General features: G+C 53.6%; 1 protein-coding gene across 3 annotated transcripts in view; it reads right to left on the minus strand.

The window, feature by feature from the left end:
- SLC6A6 (solute carrier family 6 member 6) overlaps window positions 1-24,125 on the minus strand; it is an 89,103-nt gene that overhangs the window by 42,499 nt on the left and 22,479 nt on the right. For all 3 annotated transcript variants that reach the window (XM_030307485.1, XM_030307483.1, XM_030307486.2), the window contains 2 exons: window positions 2,071-2,313; window positions 41-175 (listed from right to left, as the gene is read on the minus strand). In XM_030307485.1, the coding sequence (XP_030163345.1) occupies window positions 41-175; window positions 2,071-2,299 (364 nt within the window). In that variant the 5' untranslated portion in view covers window positions 2,300-2,313. The remainder of the gene's footprint in view (window positions 1-40; window positions 176-2,070; window positions 2,314-24,125) is intronic.

The raw sequence follows: 24,125 nt of genomic DNA on the forward strand, positions 1-24,125 counted from the left end.
ATGAACGCCAGGCCCCGGGTGACCTTTGTCCCATACTCACCGGAGAACAAGGGGCAGATCTTTTCCCAGCAGGTGATGCCCCCTTCAGAGGTGTACTGGCCTATGATTACCTCCAGGAAAAACACAGGCAGACCGCCGCCAAACAGGAAAATAAAATATGGTATGAGAAATGCACCTGCAGAGAGAGCAGAGTGGGATGAGGGTCAGACTGCGGCTGCCACAGGGGCCACTCCCAAGCCCTCCCGGCCAATGGAATCCAGGAGAATGAGGGAGGGGCGTGAGAGATAAAGGCCAAACTCTTGGACCTGGTTGAAAATTCTCTGGGCCTTGCCCACCTGTCCAGGGGGCATCACCTTTCCAGTGTGCCTTCTCACCTGCTTCAAACCCACCAGGTGCTTTTCAAAGCCTCCAAGCCTTTGCTTAAGCTGTGCCAACGACCTGCCTAACTTCCCCACATCCGTCCATCTCGAACACGACCTCCTCACTGAAGCCTTCGCCCATCCTTCCCCAGGCCCGCCCAGGGCAGGAAGCTGAGAAGAACTGGCTAGGAAGGGTGCAGTGATGAGAAGCAAGAGGTGGGAGTCTCCAGCTGGGGGTAAGAACCAGGGCGAGGGTTCCTACCTGGCATCCACTAATGGCTTCGGCGGGTCCATAAACCCTTTGAAACTGTGGGCAACTTGGGTCTATGTGTATGTGCTTTGTTCTGGGGAGCGTCTAGGGCACTCATCAGAGTCCCAAAGGCGCCTGAGACCTACAAAAGGTTAAGAAACCAGGATCTAAGGCAGAATTTCCCAAAAGGTGGTTCTCCTAACTTGGGCGGCAAGCCACCTGCTGCCAAGCAAGTCTCTGATTGCAGGCCGTCCCGGGCGCTGAGCAATCCCTCCCTGCCCAGTGTTCCGTAAGCCCTCTCCTTGCACCAGGGAGAAGGTCTCCATCACGTGCTGCCTGACTGTGATACCTCCGACAAGAGAGGATTCTAGCTCAGAATCCTCTGAGCAGCAGCAGGTTGAAAAAAAACCAAAAAACCAAAAAACACACCAAAACCCTGAACCAAAAAACCCAAACCAGCCAACTAGCCGAACACCCACTTACAATAAAAAAAATTATCTTCAAAGGTGGTTGAAAGATACAGATTCAAGGTCTAAGCTCTGGGGACACAACGTACAGCACAACAACGGTAGTTAACAGTCCCGTACTGCGTATTTCAAAGTTGCTGCGAGAAGAAATCTGAAGTTCTCAACCCAAGAAAAAAATGTCTAACTACGTGGGGGGATGGATGGTCACTGGAGTTACTGTGGAGATCATTTAGCAATATACACATGTATCAGTGCATTATGTCATACGCCTTAAGCTAATAAATGTCACGTGTCAATTGTATCTCAAGGAAATGGGAGCAAAATTTTTAATTAAAAAAGAATATATTTTAGAATAAATTCACCGAATTTCTTTTCTTGGATACCCTTCCATCGTGGCAAATAATACTGGTTTTCCATTTATGGGGGTGGGTACAAAGCCTGCTTTTGAAGTACATTTGGATTAAGTTAGAAAAAGCCAAAGCAGGGGTGCGTGGGTGGCTCAGTGGGTTAAGCGTCTGACTTTCGCTCAGGTGATGATCTCACGGTTTGTGGGTTCGAATCCCACATTGGGCTCCATGCTGACGGCACAGAGCCCGCTTGGGATTCTTTCTCTCTCCCTCTCTCTTGAAATAAATAAGTAAACTTTAAGAAAAAAAAAAGGAAAAGAAAAGGCAAAGCAAAGGCATGTAGATATGGGGGGATTTATGAAGGGGCCATGTGAATGCCTGAGGCCTGGGTCATATGGGTCTGGCCTCATCACCTCCCGAGAGAGAGATGGTAAAGGACTTACTTGAGGTTGCCCAGCAAGACCCTGACAGAATATCACCTGACTCCCAGTTGTGCTCATTTCTTGCCTCTGAGATGGGGTGGGAGGTAGCAGGCTGACCCAGGGGAGGTCCAGGCTGGGGGCCTGGGAAAGCGGGGCATGGAGAGAACCCCGTGGCCCGGCCCCACCCTCTCCTCCAATGCCACTCTCTGCCCAGTCCAGGCTTACCTCCACCATTTTTGTAGCAGAGGTACGGGAAACGCCAGACGTTGCCCAAGCCAACGAAGCCACCAGCCACAGAGAGCACAAAGTCGATCTTGCTGGACCACTTCTCCCTCTGAGGGGGCTTCCCCTCTGCCTCATCTTCGGGCCGCGTGCCTGGGCTCTTCCCCGGGGATGGTTTCAAGATGTCTTTGTGAAAGTCTTTCAAACACTGCAGTTTCTCCTTGGTGGCCATATCCTCCTTGATTTCTGTAGGGGACAAAACAGAAGACAACGTGTGCTCGGTAAGGGACGGCCTGTTTGTCTTCAGCACATGCTCTCCTTTCTCACCCATGAGCTGGCTCTGATCCACCCAGGCCAGTGGCAGGGGGCCTGACATCCCCTGTCTATCCACTGCTCTGTCCTGAGTGATTTGGACCCCCTAGGTGATCAGGGACCTCAAGACTCAGGAACTGACAGGTTCCCCAGGCACCTGCTGAACAGAAGCACGGGGATCCCATGTTTGTCGTCTCCAAATGTCATGCCTCGTTCTGCACCCGGAAGCAGAGAAGCCACCCCAACGCTGGCATCATCTCCACAAAATAAGACACACGCCGGGCAAATCCAAGGTAACTTCCCGATAACAGCCTGCCTGCATTTGCTAGAAATGAACAGACACTGTCTCAAATTTCAGATTTGCCTAGAGAATGATGGCTCCCATTTCATTCAAGACCCAGCACAGTGCCTGGCCATAGGAGGTTCTCGTTCCCAGCTTTGAAAAAGCAGATTCGAAAAAGAAAGAATGGCTAAACATAAATGAATACGGAATGGAGTTTCAAGCCGGGATGGACACAGTATTTGAAAAACGAGGTTTCCATCAAAGTATGGAAAACAGATGTTTATGAAACAGGTTTGCAGTTTATTAACCAGTCACATCTCTGCGGCACACTGTGGGGCTAACGGAAGAACAGGGGCTAATGTCCATTTGCCCATCCCTCTCTAGCCACTCTGGCTTGCTCTAACCCCTGCGCCATCCAGGCTCTCTTGCCCTCTGACTCCCTGTTGGGTTCAGCAATGGAAGACCCCAGATGAGGTCCAATCTCCAAGTCCCCAGAAGCTGTTCAGGATCACACTCAGCCCACCCCGGCTTCGAGCCCACTCTAGAGGAAGTCTGCCACCAGCCAGGAAAGAACATCTTTCTCTACTTCCCAGGTCCCTGAGCCCTACCCCCCACTGCCAGCTTGGCTTTGAGGGAAGAGCACCGCGAGTCCCAGCCCAGGGTGAGAGGGTGCCTTTGAGGGTTTACCCCCACCCGGTGGATGGCCACAGAAGGCAGCTGAGCTGGGGGAGCCAGACCTAGGGGGCCTACCCACCCCTCCCCGAGCAGAATAAAAAGTGTGACCAACTCATAGCCAAACAGCCTGGGATCCAAACGGATGGCCAACATGGAAATAACCAAGAGAAGTCAAGATTTCTAGGTTTTCTTAAGACATGTGAAGGTCATCAGGCCTCTTTGGGTTCACATTCCTTAAGGGAACGATCGGCTGGACCAGATGCGGCCCGCTCACCCGAGCACACCCTGGCCCGCTTGCCACCTGGCTCACAGGACATCTCTAGTGGGGATCTGAGTCTGCCTTAGCAAAGTGCTTAGCACTACGTACCTGACAATGTCTTGCTCAAGCCCTTGCTTCCTTGTCTCCACTTTGACAAGAACACAGGCTCCATGGTGACAAAGACCTGCCTTATCTACTGCTGTGCCCAAAACCTGGAGTGCAGGAGGTCGCCAGGTAAGAACAGATGTGTAAATGGTCCCCAGAGTGGGGTCTTCAAGCAGCTGTTGCCACGTCCCAGCTCTGATGCCAGCGAGTGTCTCCGCCTGGCGTGGGTGGCGGTCTGGGCAGGGTGAGTTGGGGGCTGCCTGAGGACCTGGGGTGTGCACAGAGGATGCCCTGGCCTGGCCCCAGCAGACAGACCCACAGGGGCCATGCTCTGAGGAGGAGAGGCACAAAAGCACAACAGAACCCCCATTTCCCCCACGCCTCCTTCCTCTCCCTGGCTCGGGGTGGGGGACCCCGATTGTTTCGCTATCTGGCCATGAGCAGACCAAGAAAAGGCTTCCTGGAGCCGTCGGGCGCTCGCTGAGCCCTTCCTCTGTCTCCTGGAGCGCAGACTGGTGGCGGCATCCGCACAGCCTTTCTTTGCCCTGCTCCCTCGGGGCGACGTGGGGGTTCGGCCAGGCGTATGGCTACTGTAAAAATAGCCCCAGCGGCCAGCATTGTTCTAGCATTAATTTGTGCAGCCCCCGATGGTTATCTGAGCAGCCCATTGTGGGCTGGCTGGATGGGAGCATAATTGGAGGATGTGGGACTCAAGTCCCTCCTAGTGAAGATGTTTTTCAGGGAATGACCCCTGAACCTCCTCACCAAGAGGGTTGGTTCCGCCCTTTCAGGCTCTCCTTGGATCTCGGGGCTACGAGGCACTTCACAAGGTCAGCCAGGCGGAGGGGGGAGGTGGCCAGCTTCTGTTCGCACAGGCAGCTGGGAACGGCGAAAGTTCTGCCCCAGTAGGATACTAGGAGCCGGGGCAGCTTCCCTGTGGCTACCCTGAGAGTCCTGGCTCTGCCCCCCAGGTCCCCAAACCCACTTGCCAGGCTGGCACTCAGAGGACCCTGCAGAAACGTGGGGGTGGGGGGCAGCAACAAGTTCCCCGAGACCCTCGGCTCCAGGCTCCTGTCTCCCATGAGGAGAGACCTCCAGCCCCTTCTCCCCTCAGGACCCCGTCTTCCCAGCACCCAGCACCCGTGGCTGAGCCAGGATGTGGGCGGGGCTTGAATGGGGCACAGCTGGGGCCTGTCACGTGTCTGGCACCACGGGGGTTTCCCGTCTCCTCATCCCAAAAGCACATCCAGGGATGTGTGTTCTTCTGTTACGTCACCTGTCTCACCCACGGCTGCCACGAATACAAGCCCACCTGCCCTTCAGGAACACACCAGCCGGTTGCCCTGCGTCTGGCTCCCTGCCGCCAGGGCCACAGTCCGTGACCTCGTCCAAGACCTACTCATGCCCTGATGAGGCCAGGCCCAGGTGCAAGCATCCCACCTCCCACTCAGGGGGCTCATTCCAAGCCCTTCTGTGGTGCCTGACCAGCCCCGTGACTGTAAAAGCCCATTGCAGCAAGACCCTTGGCTTCCGCCTCCTGTACATTCCTGGCATCCACCCACATCTCTCCGTTGCCATGGCAACCGCGGTGCTCAGGGGCCCTGACAGCTCTTGCCTGGGCATCTGCGGCAGCCTCCTCCCAGGTCTCCCTGCTGCTACACTGTCCCAGCTCCCCAAACCGTTCTCAGCGCAGCAGCTGAGGGCAACGTATAGAGCACAGCAGACCAGAACATACCCCATTACTCCTAGGAGAAAACACAAACTCCTCACCACAGCCTAGGCGCCATCTCCCCATTCTCCCTTCTCCTTGCGACACTCTTTCGTTCATCCCACTCCTCAGCTTCAGGCTCCCTACACGGGCTGCTTCAAGCCCTCTGGTGGCGACCTGACCCCTGGAGGAACTGGAGTATGAGCCCCGGCCTAGAAGCTGACAGCCGTTTCCTGGCTGGGTGTCCTCGGGCAAGTTGCTCAACCTCTCCAGTCTTTCGTGGCCTCACCTGTAACGTGCGGATAATCACGCCCAGCTCATAGGGGTATTGTGGAGACTCCACAGGGGAGGAGAGGAATGCATGGAAAGTACTTAGAACCGTAGTGGCAAGTAGCAAGTACTCCTTACACAGGAGCGGCTGCATTACTGTTGTTACCGCCACAATTATTATTGGGTCCACCTTGACCTTGGGGTATGCAAGGCCTTGGTTCTACTCAAGGGGAGATCGGCGAGACCCGGGGAGGCCAAGCGACACTCCTGAGGTCATACGCCCGGTAGTGACAGTAACCGTAACGCGTGCGCCGAACTTTCAGCTCTGCCGCCAATCCCTCCCCCGGCCCAGCCCAATCTCAGACAACACCTTCCCTGGAATACTTCCATCCATCTCTGCAGACTCCTGGAGGCCCACTAATTCCCACCTGTCACCCCACAACACCCTCCCCACAGTGCAGTGAGCACTTAGGAACAAGCCCCCTCCTAGGCATTCCAGCAGCCCGCTGGCTGCCAAAAGCTGTTTTCCTTGGCCCCAGGCCCAGGGCTGTTTTGTAGCCGTGATACATAATTCCCCATTTTAAGAGCTTCCTCTTTGGTTATTACAGCTACAAGTGATTAGAATCGGCATTAGAATCAGCTCTGACACAGAGGCTCCAGGATTAAGGCTCCCTCCCTGCCCAGCTTAAATTCTCCTTGTCTCTGTTGCAGGGGTCAAGGCCAGAAATGGCTGTGCCTGAAGACCGACGTACAGATCACCTGGTCAGCTCTGGCACGTCCACGGACAGATTCGACCTGGTGCCAGCGATGCCGTGGATTTATCAGATGTTCCTTTGCTTCTCCCCCATTTAAACCCACTAGAATTTTGGTACTTACACTTTGTGCTGAGCTGTCAGTAACTAGTGGTCTATTTACTCCTCAAACAGCCTTACTGTGGAAGGGAAGGGATTTCTAGTCCTGTTTTACCCATGAAGGAAGTTGAAGCTCACGTGAGAGAGTGAGTGGCCTGCTTGGGGCTATGCACACAGAAGCCGGAAGCCAGAATTCCCACCTCCACCTGCCCAATGCCTGAGGTACTGGAGCAAAGCTTAGAAGGAGGAGACCTCTGCCCTGTTTGCAGATGAAGATGCTGAGGCCGGAGGAAAAAGGCCAGATGTATAGCAGGACACAGTGGGGACTGGGTGTCCTGCCCACCTCCCATGCCCTCCCAACCCCTCTGGCCCCAGGTGCCCAGGTGCCAGCCAGCTGGACCTCGAATCAAGCTGCAGACACCGCACCGCGGTGGCTGCCTTTCCCAGCACCTGCCGCTTCAGTCCAAGGCTGTGGGGGAGAGCAAGCCCTTGCCTGAGAAGTTCTCACCCTTCCCCAGCAGAACTTGAAACGTTTCCCGTAAAAAAAAAAAAAAAAAACAAAAAAAAAAAACAAAAAAAACAATCCCACAAGGCTCTCTGGAAGAGAACGAGGACTTCAATCTCTCATTGTCACTGACTTAACCAATCAGTGAGGTTCTATCAGGTTTTCAAAATAAGAGGGCAGGTAGGTACACTTTGCTGTTTCCTCTTTAGAAGCCCTCCCACCCACTCAGAGGCACACAGTCAGCCCCTGAGATCCATCTCTGGACAGTGAGTGTTTCTCAGCAAGCCTCTGGGGGTGAGGCAAGCAGCACCTAGAATCCCAGAAGAGACCCCCTCTTGGAGGTAGAAAAATAGCAACGTCCTGTTGGGCTCACTGTGGAATTAAGCATTCTGGGGCAAGGCTTTATCCTCTCCTCCCGTTCCCCTGTCCACTCCAGAGCCAGGGTTCTGGGCTCACTGAGGCTACGACCCAGCTGCGTGACCTAGAGCAGGTAACAACCTCTCTGTGCCTCATTGGCTATAAGAACTCCCCTCCTAGGGATTAAGTAGGATGATGCCTGTAAAATGTTCAGCACAGGGTCTCTTACATGCTAAGTGATTAATAAATATTAGCTATTACTGAAGAAAACAGCTGACCACACTGGAATTTTATTAATACTGTGTGGCAGGCATCATATCCTGAGTGTTTTGAAAAGAAGAAAAAAGCAAGCTGCATTTATGAAGCATTGACTACACACACGTTTATTTAGCAGTGTGCTAAGTGCTTTGCAAGCATTTTCTCAGTTAACCCCCTCTATGGGAGCCATTTTGCTGACGAGGCCTGGAGAGGTGAAGTCACCCATCCAGAATCACACGGCAAGTAAAACGGCCGCGGAGGCTTCAAACGGCTCGCAGGTCTGCTTCAGCCTCTGTCCCATGTTCTCAAGCACTTGGCCATCTGGGATCACCTGCAAGGTGACCAAGTGAAATCAGGCCTGGTGCCTTTAAGTCCACTCCAAGCCGCTGGACTGGACACATCAGGGTAGTATGGGAGGGCCAACAGGGAAGCAAGGAGCCACAGGACACAGATGGGGCAGGGCCCGGGGACCTGGGGAGCAGTCACTGCCCAGGGCCATAGGGAAGGGCTGGACAGGCTCATGAAGTGGCATTGACAGCCAGGACACACGGCACCCTGGACCAGAGCCTTCCTCCAGCAGGCAGGGAGAGCCTCCCAGACTTCTCTGATAAGTCTGAAGGGGCTCCTTCAAAGCACTGTGTCCACAGATTCCAGGCAAAGGACAGGTTCAGTGAGTAGCAGGGCTGGGATCAATTAGTAATGTCTGCCACGGCCATGCTCCTTAGGTACCCTCCTGACCCTAGGAAGCATCTGAAACCTAAGCACAAAAAACAAAAAACAAAAACCAGGGCACCTGGGTGGCTCAGTCGGTTAAGCGTCTGACTCTTGGTTTCAATTCGAGTCATGATCTCACAGTTCATGGGATCGAGCCCTAGGTCGGACTCTGAGCTGACAGCACAGACCCTGCTTGGGATTCTCTCTCTCCTTCTCTCCCTCTGCCCTCCCTTGCTCTCTCTCTTCTCTCCCTCTCTAAATAAAAAAATAAACATTTTTTAAGAAAATTAAGCACCCCAAACCAACCAACCAAACAAAAACAAAAACACGAGGTGTGTCAAAGAGTGCTATTTAACCCAAGACCTTAAGGGTAGCTATTTTTGAAAAGAAGTAGAAGTTACTCAGAGAAAGACTTTTGTTTTTGTTTTTCAGGAAAAGGTGCACCTTTAAAAGATGTAATCATTTGATTAAATCACGTGGTCTGTATCCTTCTGTCTTGTTTATCTGTCTGTATCTCAGGATAACTCATGTGACAATCTCAACAGCCTACAAGGACCTGGCCGCGAAAGACAGAGTTTGGAGGGGAGGCAGGGAGGCTTCGGGGAGGAGTAGGGCTTGCGGCAAACCGGATGGGCCGCTCTCCTCAGCTCCAGCTGCTGCATATACATTTTCTAATTTCTAAACCATGCCACGGCCCAAATACAAATATGGTTTGCCTTCTTTGCTTACGCCATTACCCCAGGTCACCTGAGGTGGCCACAGCAAAGGGCAGGGCAGGGCAGGGGGCAGGCTTGCCTGGAGATGCTGACCAGCCCGGCCTCACCGGCCCAACGGCTCCCCCGGTGAGGTCATCCAGGAAGTCTGGCATTGTTTTGCCCGGAACAAAGCTGAACAATGAGCGACCGCATTCTGGTCCTAGTGAAAGTGAATTCCGTTTGGGGAATTGTTTTTAGCATGACATCTCTGGGGACAGGGCTTGTTAATCTACCTGGGGTTCATTGTCTGCGGGCGAGTTCTCCCCTTCCCTGGTCGAGCTGGAAACCCCCCACCCCACAAAAACTCAGGTCCACCCTCAGAGACCCCTCCATTGAGAGCACCTTGCCTGGCTCATTATTAGCCCTCAACCTACGTTAAGTGTCTACCTCTCCCCAAGCTTCACAGAGGCTCCCCTTTCACAGATCAGGATGCTGAAGCTTAGGGAAGGGGAAGGTCAAGCCCAGGTCACACAGTCATGAGGCAGTAGGTCAGGATTTGACCCCAGATCCTGACTCCACACCACCCAGAGACGAGGTGACCTCTGGACAGGGACCTACCAGAACAAGTCATACCTCTGGCTCTGTGATTTGCAGAGGAAAAAGTGGGTGAGAGGGAACAGGTTTTACAGAGAACCGGCCTCTGGGACAACACTGGTGGCAGGCAGGATGTGGGCCCAATGCACAGCCACCTTGTCCTCTTCTCAAAAAATGTTTACAGGTGAGAGGTCCGGGGACCGGGTCCAAATATTTTTCTTATCTCCTTAGAGGTGGCAAGCACTGACCCAAAGCCCAGAGAACCACAGGCGGTCAACAGAGAAGAACAAAAAAGAAGGCATGCAAGCTGCATGGGAGTGAGGGGGAGGGTACTAGGTGGGGGGGAGGCAGGAGGCCGAGCCAAGGGAGGGGCCGAGGGGTGGGGGCAGGATGGCCGGCGCAGCCCCCAGGCACCAGCCAAGCAGGCCACTGAGTCAGGGGAAAGGGCAGTGGACCAGGGGCCAAAAGGCTGGGTCTAGTTCTAGTTCCACTGGGTCATGCAGGCCAAGTACTGCCCCTCTGCATCTCAGAAGTCCAGGGACAAAACAGAGCAAGGGTAACCCCGGCAGGCAGTGACTGCTGAGTAAGCACTTCCTGAGAACCTACCGTACTGGGTGCCAGGCACTGCTCTAGGAACTGGGGGCATGGAGGTGAGCCCTGAGGAGCTGACGTCCCAGAAGGGGAGATCAATATTTACAACCAGGACCAGCATGTAGAAGACAGCCAAGCAGGATGAGGTGTAAGGGACAGCGACACAGGAGTCAGTGAGACCCCTCCAAGGAGGTAAGGTTTCATAACGGCAGACGCTCACTGAGCTTTCAGGGACCTTTCAGGGACCTTTCAGGGACCTTCCAGGCACCAATGCATTTATTCCTCTCAGCAGCCTGGATGAAGCAATGAGGCCCAGAGAAGCGACGTCACTTGCCTAAAGGCACACAGCTGGGATCTGAACCCAGGCAATGGGTTTTGGGGTCCATGCTTTCAACTACACCGAAACTGAGGTCTGCATGGCAAACATCTGGGGAAATGGTGTTCTCAGAGCAGGGAATGGTGTGCTCCAAAGAGGGCCACACAGGGCATGGTAAAGGAAAAGAGAGAAGGCCAGTGTGAGACAGAGAACAAAGGGAAACAGGGGATAGGGTGACCTAGAGACGAGGCCATGTCCAGAGGCCAGGATTAAAAGCTGGGTTTATCCAGAGGCTGGTGGCAGCCCCTGGAGAATTTTGTGCTCAGTGGGGACTCAACCGTGTGGCTCCACAGCCCCTGCTTGTCCCTGACTGCCTGACCAACCCCTCCCTTCCACTCTGGGAGGGGATTCAAGGGCTCATGCTGGGCTTTTCCCTGTAAGCTACTACGAGTGGGGGCCTTTAGAACCTGGGTCCTTTATCCCTGACACCCCGGAGCCACCCAGCCCCCTCATCCTGTGCCAAATACCTGCAGGACTGGCTGAAGACGACTGCTGTTCTTTATGAAGAGGCATCACCCAAGGATGGGTGGCCAGAACTCCTTCCCCTTGGCCAAGGGTCACAACACCAGTGCCACAGAGAAGAAAATGTTCTTGTGAGTTGAGTCCGGACCTCAACAAGGGTGAAGCCCACGGGTTTGGGAAGAAGAGGGTCAGCCTCTGATGCTATATAATCTGAGACAAGTGACTAACCCCTGCCAAGCAGGCACTTACCTGGGGCAGTGGGGCGGAAAAGCCCCAAATGTCCCATGCTAACTGAGCACCTACTTACACTGCTGGCCCAGGGCCACTGCAGGGGGATACGAGGTCACCTCCCTGCCCTCAAGGTGCTAATGTCCAGAGACGGAGGGGAGGGACTCGTTTTGTCAAAGTAACACAAACATTATTCTGCAAGGAGGACAGGAGTCGTGCATCTGGTCAAGGGTGAATGAGAGGAGCTTCAAGGAGCAGGTGCCTGGGACACCCTCCGGGTTGGGCCCCACACAGCCTGGCTGGACCTGGACTCCTGGGGAAAGGTGAGTATCCGGGAACAGTCCAGTCTCACGGATTCTGTCGCAGCGGGCTCAGACCCCAAATGCCACTTAGGTCGATTTTGAGCATACACCGCCAGAACTAAAGCTTAGCTAAAGGAGAGAAAGCAGGGAGACAGAGGAGGGCCGCCATGGCGTCTAACGGGGGCGCTCAGGGGCCTGTTTTGGTGCACAGGGCAGTGAGTCAGCAGGCAACGGTCTCCTGGCACTGACTCACCAGCCACAGCCTGTCACTCTCCCGTCAGCTTCCCCACCACCCCAGCCCTCAGCCTGGTTTTGCCGGAAGTGGGGGTGGGGTAGGGTCTACCATGATCCTGAGGCAGGCTCTGTAGAACCCAGGATTATTTCTGGAGGCCACAAAAAAAGAGACATGAGAAACAAGAAAAGCGCAGTTTCCATTTCCGCAAACTTCCCCTTTAAAGCTATAAGAACCCTAAAGCCGCCCTCCTCTCACTGCTTGTGGAAAGCAAACAGGGCTACCCCTCCCTAGCTCTATAGAAACTGGAGAGCGACAGGATCTCAGCGACAAGGCTAGCTAAGGGCACGTCTGTGGCCCAACACCCACTCAGAGCCAGCCACCTCCAACTCCCTCACCCGGGCTCGGCCGGAAGTCACATCTCCATGGAAACAGTCAAAGAACGCTCTGCGGAACAGCCTTGGGAAGTCACCTCTCTAAGCCTCAGTGTTATCATCTGTAAGATGGGCATAATATCCCATCTACAGTGTGTGAAGACTCCTAGCTCAGTAAATGTTTGTAAACAAGGCCCCTGTTCCTCTTTTAAACACGTCTCTACTCAATGAGGAAGGACCTTCTTCCTTCCTAGCTGCACCCAAACCTCACCCTCACTTAGAAATTTAGCTCAAGGAGAGTTTGGTGCCCGAGGAACGAAGCAGCTTGAGATTTAGCAAGACAGAGGTGGCGATCAGCTAGCAATGTCTGCTGCCAGTGCCCCGGTGCCTGTGCCGTCTCGGAGCAAAGGGACTTGCTGCCTGGAATTTTCTCCGTTTATCTGGAAGTCAACTTCCGGTTGGCCTCCACCACCCACAGCCCACCTGAGATCCCCAGGGGCTCCTGAACCACACACATCTTAGGCTTTCTCACACCTCCATGCCTTGGCTCATTCTGTTCCCCTAGCCTGGCACGCTGTTCCCCAAGTATGGTACAAGCAATCCTCAGATGATCCCTTGGGACAATGGCCCTCCAATGCCTCCCTTGGGCTCCGTGGGCCACACCACCTCTGTTCCCATGCTTACCAGCCCATATCAAAATTGTCTGCTTACCCAGGGCCAGCTTCCTGACACCCAGTATGAGGCCCGGCACTATAAATATTTGTCGGATGGAACCTTTAGGGCTCACAACTCTGGGGACACTCAGCATAGGAGTAAATATCTTCTTCATTGTAGCTATGTGTAGCGGGGCGGGGGCGGGGGGGTCCTCAACTAGGGTGAGAGAGCAAACAATAGCAGATGTTTAGGACACAGGCAGGGCTGTTGACAGAGGAAGAATGGGCCATACACAGCCTCTGCTAGACAGAGGGGGTGTGTTCCCGGCATATGAGCACAATTCCCCCGCAAGTGGTCAAACCCCTGCAGAGCTTTGCCCTCTTTTGATAGATGAGCCCGAAATCTTCAGGAAGTCAATTTTCGTTAAACAACGTGTTCTCTGAGCATCTTCCAAAAAGGGACTCTGAAGTGAATTCTCCTTGGTCTCCTAAAGGTTCGCCGGGTACTAGAGGATCCCAGTGGATCCTGCACGAAAACTGGGAGGCTCCAAATGGGGCCTTAGAGTAGTGGCACATGCGCGTGCAAGCCCACTTTTGGGATGAGCAAACCGAGGCCCCAGACACACAGCAGATCAACAGGAGCCACCAGCCTCTTTCACAGATGCGCCATCAGAGCTCAGGGGACCTCGTTTCAAAGGAGAAAGTGAGGCCAGAAGGAGGTGGGATTATCCCAGCCCGCTCTTATTCCAAACCCACGTGGACCGCCTCAGATCTAATTCCGTCAGGTTGGCGGCTGTTGGCACAGAAGCCGTGGCAACTTCCAGGGCTCCAAGGTGGTGCCTAAAGCAGCCAGCATTCGGCTAGAAGAAAAGCTCAGCATTAAAATCCATACCAGGGATGGGGGGGGCTCAAGGGAGGATGCACATTTCTCAATTATGCATACCGTCTCCCAGGGCAACCCCCAGGCACCCTCTAACCTTCTCAACCTTTCGTGCCCCCAGTGCTGTTCACCGAGAGCACCGTGTAGGGGATGTGGCGCTGCCTCCTCACGGCCAGCCACCCATGCAGTGACACAAAATGAGGCCACCTCATCCACTGGAAACTCCCTAGAGGCGTGCCCACTAGCTCAGCCAAGCCTGTTGCCAACCATGCAACAGCAACCCCCACTGCCCACCATGTCGCCCTCAGCTCGAGAACTATCACTGGTGGCTCCCAGCTGCTTGGAGAATAATCACTGTATTTCCCCATCAGGAACCCAAAGCTCCTTACACTTGACATTGCCCTTGTCCCCAGTCCCCACCTTATCTCTCCTCTGGTCCTGCCTGAGTCCCAGGACCTCCTTGTTTTCTCCATCATTATCCCATTCAATCCTGCACTTTGAGAGCCCGTGAGTTCTCTTATGTTTAGGTAGATCCCACCCACCCTGAAGACCTGGCCCGAGAGTCACCTCCTCCAGGAAGCACTTCCTGCCCACCCCACTCTTTCCCCTCGCCTCCTCTGACTTGTGTCACCACACCATGCACCTGGTTCTGGGCTCTTGCTCAGACTGTGACACCCTAGACAGAGTTCAAAGTTCTCCTTGGGAAAGCTCCGTTTCTTCATCTGTAAAGCGGGCCCCCTAATCTGTAAAACTGTCCCGTGCTGAAGTCTCTGGGCCCCTGAGCAGAGTTGCTAGAAGATCCCAGGTGCCTGAACCTCAGCACAGCCTGGGGCTCTGACTGAAAATGCAGATGCCTGGCCCCTCCCCAGACCTCCTAAACTGAATCTTCAAGGATATTAGACCAACCCCCCAGAGTGAATAGTAGAACCGGGTGAGGTTAGGCATAGTGGGTGCTAACAAACTGGGAGGTGCTTGGTAACATGTAAAACAAAATCAACCGATGAAAGAGACTATTACTGGCTGATGAAACTGCATGCGAGTGTGCATAGCTGTGCACACGTGTGTGCCCATGGACTGTCGGTCTCCCCTGCCAGACTATGAGCATCTGGGGTCTGGGCCTGGCTGGCTTTCATGTCTGCCAGCCCCAGTTGAGTCCAGGGACTACCCTGTAACCATGTGCCCAGACATGGTTTGCCACGATAGTTTGCCAGAGGCTCTCCTACTCCCTTTTGCCACTGCTCCTTACAGTACTCCCGGGGGACGGGCACTTTTGTCCCCATTTTACAGATAAGAAAACTGAAGCTCAGAGATGAAACATGGTGGAGCCAAGGTTACCCAGTGAGCAAGTGACAGAATTTGAACCCAGGACAAGGCAATACTCCCTCTACTGGCTTCTTAAGTTAAAAGGCGTTTGAAAAATAAAGGTTGGGGCTGGCAGGTGGATTATCTGGGGCTCCTGGGGCAGGGAGCTGGTGGAGTAGGGGTCCTGGAGGGACAAGCACCCAGGGGGCAAAATCCAGCAGAGCAGGCCTCAGTCAGCATCTCCAAAGAGACACAGAGTGTAGGGCACATCACCTGAGACCTGGGAACCCCTCCCTGCACCTGTCACCCTGGCACAGGGGGTCACTTTTTCCCTAAAGTGGAGGCAGCGGGTGGGGCCTTTCCAACAGGAGAAGCACCTGTCCCTAACATGCCAGCTCTCCAAACCCAAGGAACAACCGCAGGCAAGGACCCAGGAGACCCTGGTGAGGCCCTGGCTGGGCCAGTGGCCACTGCTTGACCAAGGCAAGACCTGCCCCTCTCTGGGCTGTGGTTTCTACCAGGTGACCAGCAGACCCTGACAGCTTGCAAGGGCGGTATCCCAACCATCCGTCCCACGCGCAGGTACACACACACACACACACACAGACACACACACAGCCACCTCTCCTTCTTCAAAGGCAACCTGCCCACCAGAAGAAAATACACACCACAGATACACCTGTCAGCACCCCAGTTTCCTCAAATGTAGAACGAGGACAGTAGTACCTACCTCTTCGGGCTGCTGGGAGATTAAATGAGCTAATATGTACAGATGACTCTGCCAGAACAAAACATGAGCTATCAGGACAATGACCAAATGCAGGCATATTCTTCCTGAGACCAGTGACAGCCTGGACTCACAGCCAAGGTCCTGCTGGGCACGTCCTGTGTGCCAGGTCTGCTGGACACCTGACAGATCACCTCGCAGAGCCAGGACCAGGGTTCAAAAGCAGGCCGGCCAGTTCTGAGACGCGGGGCATCACCCTAACGCTCCTACCTCCTCTTCCATTCCTCTTCCACAGTGGGGGGGAACCAGTGTCCCTGGGGGACACTCTCAGTACACCCGCTGACTAGGACGATGTAGGTCCTGTGGGCTGGTGGCTCCCTGGGGATCTGAGCACAGATGCGGAAACCTGTCACCTCCTGTCCCTAGCCTCGGAGTAGGGTCGGGAGAGCAGCTCAGGCAGCTGCCCACAGACAGGCAGAAGATGCCCAGAGGAGCCGGCGGCCAGGCCAGCACACGAGGTGGTGTCGGTACCCCTCTGGCCCACGGGCGGCGGGGGACGTGGAAGTTACAGGGCCTGGGGCCCGACCTTGAGAGCAGACAAAACGTGTGCGGCAGGCGCTGCCGGGGAAATGGGCTGCAGAGAGGACCCAACAGCCCATGGCGGAAATGCAGACCAGCTACTGGAGCAGAGTGGCCAGGCAGCCTCCCTCCTTCCTGGTAGGCACAGCTGCAGACCTTGGGCTGCAGCTACAGAAATCAGATTCCGCGACCCCCTCAACTGCCAGGGGCCTCAAAACCCCAAAGGTCCTCGCTAGAAATCCCTGGGTACCTGAGACCCCTTAAGTGGCCATCAACAAATGACAGATCAGCCCCGGACGCCAATGCCCAGTTTACAGAGGAGACTGAGGCTTGAAAAGGGAAGGGGGCTTTCCAGGAAGCTCCAAGGCTCTGCTGTGGGACCCTGGGCAGCCCTACTGGGTCTGTTTCCTCATCTGTAAAAGGTGACCAATAATGGCATCATCCTCTCAGGGCAGAGGGGTGATCACGTGAGCTAATGCAAGTAAATCACTAAGTACGGGGCCAGGTGCCCAGACAGGTGCATATTAAGATGTTGTGTGTGAGGGCAAACATTATTCATGCTGGAGCGAATCTCAGGCAACTGCCTGCTAGTAGGAAGGCAAGACCACAGCAATTATGGCAAAAAGTTTGCCAGCCCAAGAAGGATGGGCCACTCCATTCTTCAACCCCAATTGTTTTTTTGAATGTGTACTAGTTCCTGAAATTCAATACCATCATCTGGTCTAATATGCCCGTTTTACAGGTGGGGAAATTGAGGCCTAGGCATAAGAGCTTTGGTCTCTAGTGTTTCAACTCAGGTTCTAGGCCTCTGGTTGCCTTGCCCGCTCCTACTGTTTGGAAGCCTAGGACCAGCTTATTTGGGGAGCTCTTACCCAGACCCAGGACATGCACAAATCCCACAAAGGTCTTTGACTCCAAGAGAAGGAAGGCCCTGCCTGTTTACCCGGCAATCTACTTCCCATCAGTCCAGGGGCCAAGAGGCTCCTTCAGGCATTGATTCTTGTTCCCACCAGGCCCCCTGAAGGACCACTCAGGTCAGAGCATCTGCTCCCTCTCCTGGGTGGACTCCCTGGACACCGTTTCCTAGGTAACTGCAGCTGTTGGGGACCTCACAGGCTTGAATCACAGAAGGCAGCTCAGGAAGGTTCTGTAAGGGGACAGAGGCCCTGTAAGCAGACAGGAACACAGGTGGACTTCCCCCAGACACTGGGAAACCGGGCTTCTCATGAAGCCTGAGAGAGTATAAAAGATGCCCAGCACGCTGGCTATGGACCTCAGAAAATCTGCTGAGGTCACAATGCCCCTTCCAACACAGCCCAGGTACCCAGAGACTGCATACTCCAGAAAAATGCCACCGATTGGGAATGTCCCTAGCAGAATTAAAGCCAGAGGAGGGTCCTTTGTCATAGAACTTACTGTCTCTCTACATCAGTGCCTGGGAAGCCCTGGGCTGTCACAGCTCAGTGGGTGCATTTTCACAGGCCATTTCAGGCCCTGAAATGCACATCCCTGCTCTTCTCGATCCTCAAATACTTCCTCCAGGAAGCCTTCCCTGACCATCCCCGGTCCATCTCCTGGCAGAACAGATTGCTCAGCTGTAATCCTAGTTTCTTCCTCCCACAGTCAGAGGATGCTCTAGGACAGAGGGTGGGCCTCCTCCCTAGAGGCAGCCAATGAGGAGGACCCGGGTGTATCATTGCCATGGCAACCTATTGTTCGAATTCCAGCTGTTCTTACGTCCTGGAAACAAAAAATAGTTGTAGCTGGCACTATGTTGGGCATTTGATATAATTCTAGCTGCTAGTAATTTTTCATTTTCTACTTTAAGTTTTAAGTTTATTTATATTTGAGAGGGAGAGAGAAAGAGAGAGAGAGAGAGAGAGAGAGAGAGAGAGAGAGAGAGAGAACACCAGGAAGGGGCAGAGAGAGAGGCAGGCTCAGCACCGCCACTGTGGAGCCCAATTCAGGGCTCGAACTCACGAACTGTGAGATCATGACCTGAGCTGAAGTCGGATGCTTAACTGACTGAGCCACCGAGGTGCCCCAAGTTGGTTAGTAACTTTTTAATCATGTTAAATATTTTTATTTGCTTAGATCACTTCTCACTGATTATTGCTGCTTGCTTTCCTCCTATAATCAATCCAAAGGTAATAAGACTTCATAACATTTTCGGAGACTCTCATAGAACAAGAAGCACACTCTAAACGCCTGAAAAGTATGGAAAATCCTCCAACTGCACACCAGTTCCAGAACTCCCTGGGTTGAGTGACCCTGCATATGCCCAGCTCAGCGCCTGGCACTTGGGGGCAGTACTTTCACCCAGTCCTTACCAACCACCCTATGAGATGAGGAATCTCACCCCATCTGAGGCTCAGAGAGGCACAGGCACTTCCAGAATCCTGGGTCCTCAACCGCTGGGCCCTGGGGCATCTCCTGACTAGGACCTTTGACACCAGCAAGACCCCCTCTGCACCTGACACCAGAGGAAACTGAGGCCAACAGGAGGTGGGGATGTCATTCTGCAAATGAACCAGCTAGGATTAGGATCCGAGTCTCCCAAGGGGGCCCCTATCACGGGTACTGGGCCAGTCTCAATTCCAAAAGTGCACTAACAGGGGCGCCTGGGTGGCTTAGGCAGTTGAGCGTCTGACTCTTGATTTCAGCTCAGGTCATGATCTCACGGTTCTTGAGTTTGAGCCCCGCGTCGGGCTCCATGCTGACAGCACAGAGCCTGCTTGTGATTCTCTCTCTTCTCCTCTCCCTGCCCCTGCCCTGCTCTCCCTCTCTCTCCCAATCTCTCTCTCTCTCTGAATAAACAAATACATTTTTTAAAAATGGCAGTAACAAAAACATCCACATCGCTGAGGCTTTGTGCTAAATGCTTTACAAGGACCTTCCCATTTAATTATGTATACGTGCTGGGATGACTAAATACTGGCCCCCTCGGGCCAGGAAGAACTGTTAACCATTTCAATTCATACTACCTAGAGCAATTAGATGGCTAAAACCTGCGGGTGTGGCTAATAATAAGTGGATGGAGGAAAAGGACGGAGTCCAAAGAGCATCATCCCTGCCCCCACCTCCTCTGAGCTCCTCTCACCCTGACCCTCCTGCAGTGTCCCATCCCCTGCAGCGGCCCAGGACTTAATCAGCTTATTCACCCTTTAGATGGCCTGGCCGATCAGAAAAAGTCTCCTTTTACTCCTCGGGGACAAGGATAGCTGAGATTTAGGCCACAACTATAAATAGTCAAGAAATCCGTCCTTTTTAATTGACTCATCTATTTATTTGGTCAATCAGTTCCTGCTGACCCCCAGATGGCTGAGTTCTACATAATTCCACCCTCGTGCTGTCCGTGGAGAGGAGGGACCCCCCTGGCCTCTCTAGCTTTGTTCTCCGAATTCCCCAACAGGCACTGCCCGCCGCAAGACCCTGTTCCCCACATACGCTCTGCCTAGTTCCACTTTTGCCTGTGCTGCGTCACCTTAAAAGATTTTAGTTGGAACCTAAGTCTGTTACTTGTCAGCTGTAAGCGGTGACCTCAGGAATGTCACTTCCCCTTGGGGCCTCAATTGCACCATCTGTAAAATGGGCCGTCTGGAATTACACAACGGAAGGTAGGAGGAAGTGCCTCTGTGCACGATTGGATTTGCTCTCAGGAGAAACGGCCTGGCCCAGGATGCGGAAGACCAGCCACCTTTCACTTCAAGCTGTTCATCAGTAACACGGACTCCGCCCCTCCTTAGCACCCTGCAACTAAGTGCAGGGAGAGGCAGCAACAAGCCGCAGGGGCCAAAACCAAACAAACAGTTCCTCGTCCAGTGTTCTGTGTCAAATGGGCAGCCGAGTCTGCTCACCGCCAACCCTTCCCAAGGCATTTCACGTGCTCCCCAAACCACGTGAGTCGTCAAAACTAGGTTAGACATCTCGTTAGAGTGTGTTTCCTCTTGGGACCTCTGGCAACGCCTGCAATCCTCCCGCAGCCCTGTTTGGGCGAGGGCTGGGCTGGGCTGTTTGTTTTCCTGAGCAGAAGCCAGTGGTCAAAACAACTCCATAGTCGCTACCTTTGAGGGGGCACCTGGCAGCAGTACGTAAGGACTTCTGGTCCCAGGCTGGCTCCCCAAAGTGAATCAAGGCCAACCACTCGGCGGGGCGTTCAGGGTCACCAGCCGAGACCTCCCATCCAGCTCCTCTCCCCTGCCCTCTGCCCCAGAGCGAGACACCGCAGCCAAGCCCCAGCCAAGCCCAGCTACTTGCAGCATCTGGAGAGGCTTCCGGCTTTCCCTTTTCAGGGCCGGTGATGCCTTTCCTGTCTAGCGCCTGCCTGGCATGCTTTTGTCATTGGAGGCCTCTGGGCAAGTTTTTTGAACTCTGTTGCCCAAAGCATCTTCCAGAGACCCCACCAACCACAGCCAACTTGTGTCCTCACTGGCCTGGTGGTTCCCAGGCTGGGCAGAGTGAGGCTCGGCTCTGGGTCTCCAGGGCACAGCCAGGGCCCGCGCTGCGGGAGAAGTCCAGAAGTCTCTTGATGACTGAACGAACAGACTTTCAATTCTCGGGTTTCAGATGCTTACAGGTTTTCCCCAAACTTCCCCTGACATCAAAGATTCTTGTCTGGGCCTTTCCCCCACTCAGTGGGGCTGGAAGGGGTTTGAAGATATATGAATTTCTCAAATGGACCATAAATGTCAAAAGGAAAACACAAGGTCTGCCCCGCCGTGACCTCATGGAGTTGGGAGCTACCGTTATCTACGTGAGATGATGCAGGGCAACAGAGCCTGTGATGATCACTTCCCAGCGTGTTCCATGAAACCATCATGCCACAGGCCTGGCATGATGTATGCCAACTGTCCCTCGGTAAGACAGAAAGAGAAAGCTCACACTCAATTTTCATGTAATTTATAGGTTCACATGTATCTCACTAGATTGTAAGATTCTAAAAAATGGACGCTGTGTCTTTATATTTGTGTCACTAGCTCTGTCACATAGCTTATGGATATGAAATACAATCAATTTGTTTAGTGTTTATTTTTAAGAGAGAGAGGGAGGGAGCACAAGTAGGGGAAGAATAGAGAAGGCGGGGGTGGGGGGGGTGGCGGGGGACAGAGGATCTGAAGTGGGTTCTGTGCGGACAGCAGAGAGCCCGATGCAGGGCTGGAACTCACAAACCACGAGATTGTGACCTGAGCCGAAGTCAGACGCTTAACCAACTGAGCCTCTCAGGTGCCCCATAAAATTAATTTTTTAAGGAAGTTGGGGGTGGCCTTTCTCCCCAGAAGCACGCCGCATGCCCAGTCTGCAGCCACAAAGCTTTCAGGCCCGGCCACATGGGGATCAGCTGGGATCCCATACGAGGCCAGAGATGTATGGGAGTCAGTACCTAGAAACCGCCTCGAGGGGCGCCTGGGTGGCGCAGTCGGTTAAGCGTCCGACTTCAGCCAGGTCACGATCTCGCGGTCCGTGAGTTCGAGCCCCGCGTCGGGCTCTGGGCTGATGGCTCAGAGCCTGGAGCCTGTTTCCGATTCTGTATCTCCCTCTCTCTCTGCCCCTCCCCCGTTCATGCTCTGTCTCTCTCTGTCCCAAAAATAAATAAACGTTGAAAAAAAAAAAAAAATTAAAAAAAAAAAAAAAAGAAAGAAAGAAATAGTAGGATAAGTACACAAAGACTATTGCAGTTTTGTATATATGAAAATTTGGAAACAATGTAAATGTCCTTCAAGAATGGATTTGGTAGGGGGCACCTGGGTGGCTCAGTTGGTTAAGCATCCAACTTTGCTCAGATCATGGTCCCATGGTTCATGGGTTCAAGCCCCGCGTCGGGCTCTGTGCTGACAGTTCAGAGCCTGGAGCCTGCTTCGGATTCTGTATCTCCCTCTCTCTGCCCCTCCCCCATTCATGCTCTGTCTCTCTCTGTCCCAAAAATAAATAAACCTTGAAAAAAAAAAAAAAAAAAAAAGAAACCGCCTCGGCCCCAGGGGCCTTCCAGAACTGCAGCTTTTCTAGTTTTGTTTCTTTTCGGATGAGACATTCCGGGGTGTCTGGACTATTTAATGTGACTAAGTCACCCCTGAAAGCACTTCAATACGACCATTTAAAATTAATAACACACATTCATAAGACCTATTTGCGTCAAGCTTTTCGATATACCAAACTACTTTCTCCTCGTCACCAGTTAGCCTGGTGGGCACACGGTCCCCCCTTTTACAGGTGGGGCAACTGAAGCCCTGGCAGGTGGGACTGGCCAGAGGTCACACAGCCAGGAAGCTGCAGACCAGGGCCACAGGGTGGTTACGGGAGGAGTGCAGGCACTAGGTCTCAAGGTGCCGTGTGACCTTGGGCACGTCAGTGCACTTCTCTGAGCCTCAGAAGGCTCATCACAAGGATGGACGGACAGGAGGGTGGAGGCAGACGGCTGCGGGAGAAGTGGCCCGCTTCTCTCCTCCACCCAGAGACAAGACCTGGTTACGCACACGGACTGCATTCTGGAACCCCTGTTCCACTTTGCAACCAAAGTGTTTTTGTGATCTTCCTTCCGGCCTTGTTCCTCATTCTATCCCCACTGCCCAGCACTCTGCCTGGTATACAGCGGGTGTTCCACGAATGCTCACCATGTGAATGAACAGATGAATCCAAGGTAAGCGACTCTACTCATTCAGCTGTGAGATCCTCACAGGACAGGAGAAGGTCTGGAGGGAATAGTCCAGAAGAGAGCAGCAGGGTCCCACTGGGCAGCACCCTGTGGAAGGAGGGCAGGGCGGGCAGCGCACCATTCCTGTCTCCTACTCTGTCTGTGTGGCTGCAGCAACATCCCCAGGCACCCCTCCGACCCCGGCTTTTCCACCCGTGAAACAGAGAACATCAGGACTTTGACACAGGTCTCATGGCTCAGATGAGGAAACGACTGTAAAGTTCTGGGGTGTCACTGGGGCCCAGTAAGCATCTCCACGTCAAAACCAGACCTCGTAAGTCCACCGGGCTGACCCTTCGGGTGCCTGGATGAGGACGCAGATGCCCAAGGCGGCAACGTCTCAGAGACTCACCGCCAAGAGGGCCAGGGCTGGGGCGAGAGCAGCTGCAACCAGCTCACGGGGACTGTCCGCAACTTCAAGCAGCGGTTCAACCCAGTTTGCCGGAACGGCCTGAATCAATGACGTTGCAGAGGTAAGACTGCCGGGTCGACAGAGACCGCAGAGACGACATCCTTCGCTAAGAACATGACTCACCGTATATCTGAATTTCTACTTCAACTGGACGCCCAGTATTTTATCTAGCAACCTTATTCAGAGTGTCTGGAGGGATCCCTGTTATCACCACCACCCTCCTCCCTGCCCCCGGAATCCAGCATAAAATGTGACACCCAGGAAATAAAAGGGATCAAATACTTGGGCCGTCTGGACTGAAAACTTCAACCCGAGTACAAATGAAATACCCTGGGACTGTAAGGGTCACATCCTCCCACAGGAATGTTCCTTTCTTTCTTCCCACTCAGAGGAAGCTTCTCACCTGGTACCTGCTCCTCTCACCTCTTCCCTGTTTCCATAGTTTTTCTAGGGCAGGTGTCTGATCCCAAAGGTGTCCTATAGTCCTTACCTCACAGATGCCCTGAATACCACATCCACCTATCCTGATCTCCCGACAGACATTCCTAATCGATCATGGCATCCTTCCCACAGATCGGGAGCCAGCCTTACAGTCCTTATTAAAACATGGCCTTGGGCGGGGTTGGGGGAGGGGGGCTCTGTGGCTCAGTTGGTTGAGCGTCCGAC

This window comes from Lynx canadensis, chromosome A2, assembly GCF_007474595.2.
Source record: "Lynx canadensis isolate LIC74 chromosome A2, mLynCan4.pri.v2, whole genome shotgun sequence".
NCBI lineage: Eukaryota > Metazoa > Chordata > Mammalia > Carnivora > Felidae > Lynx > Lynx canadensis.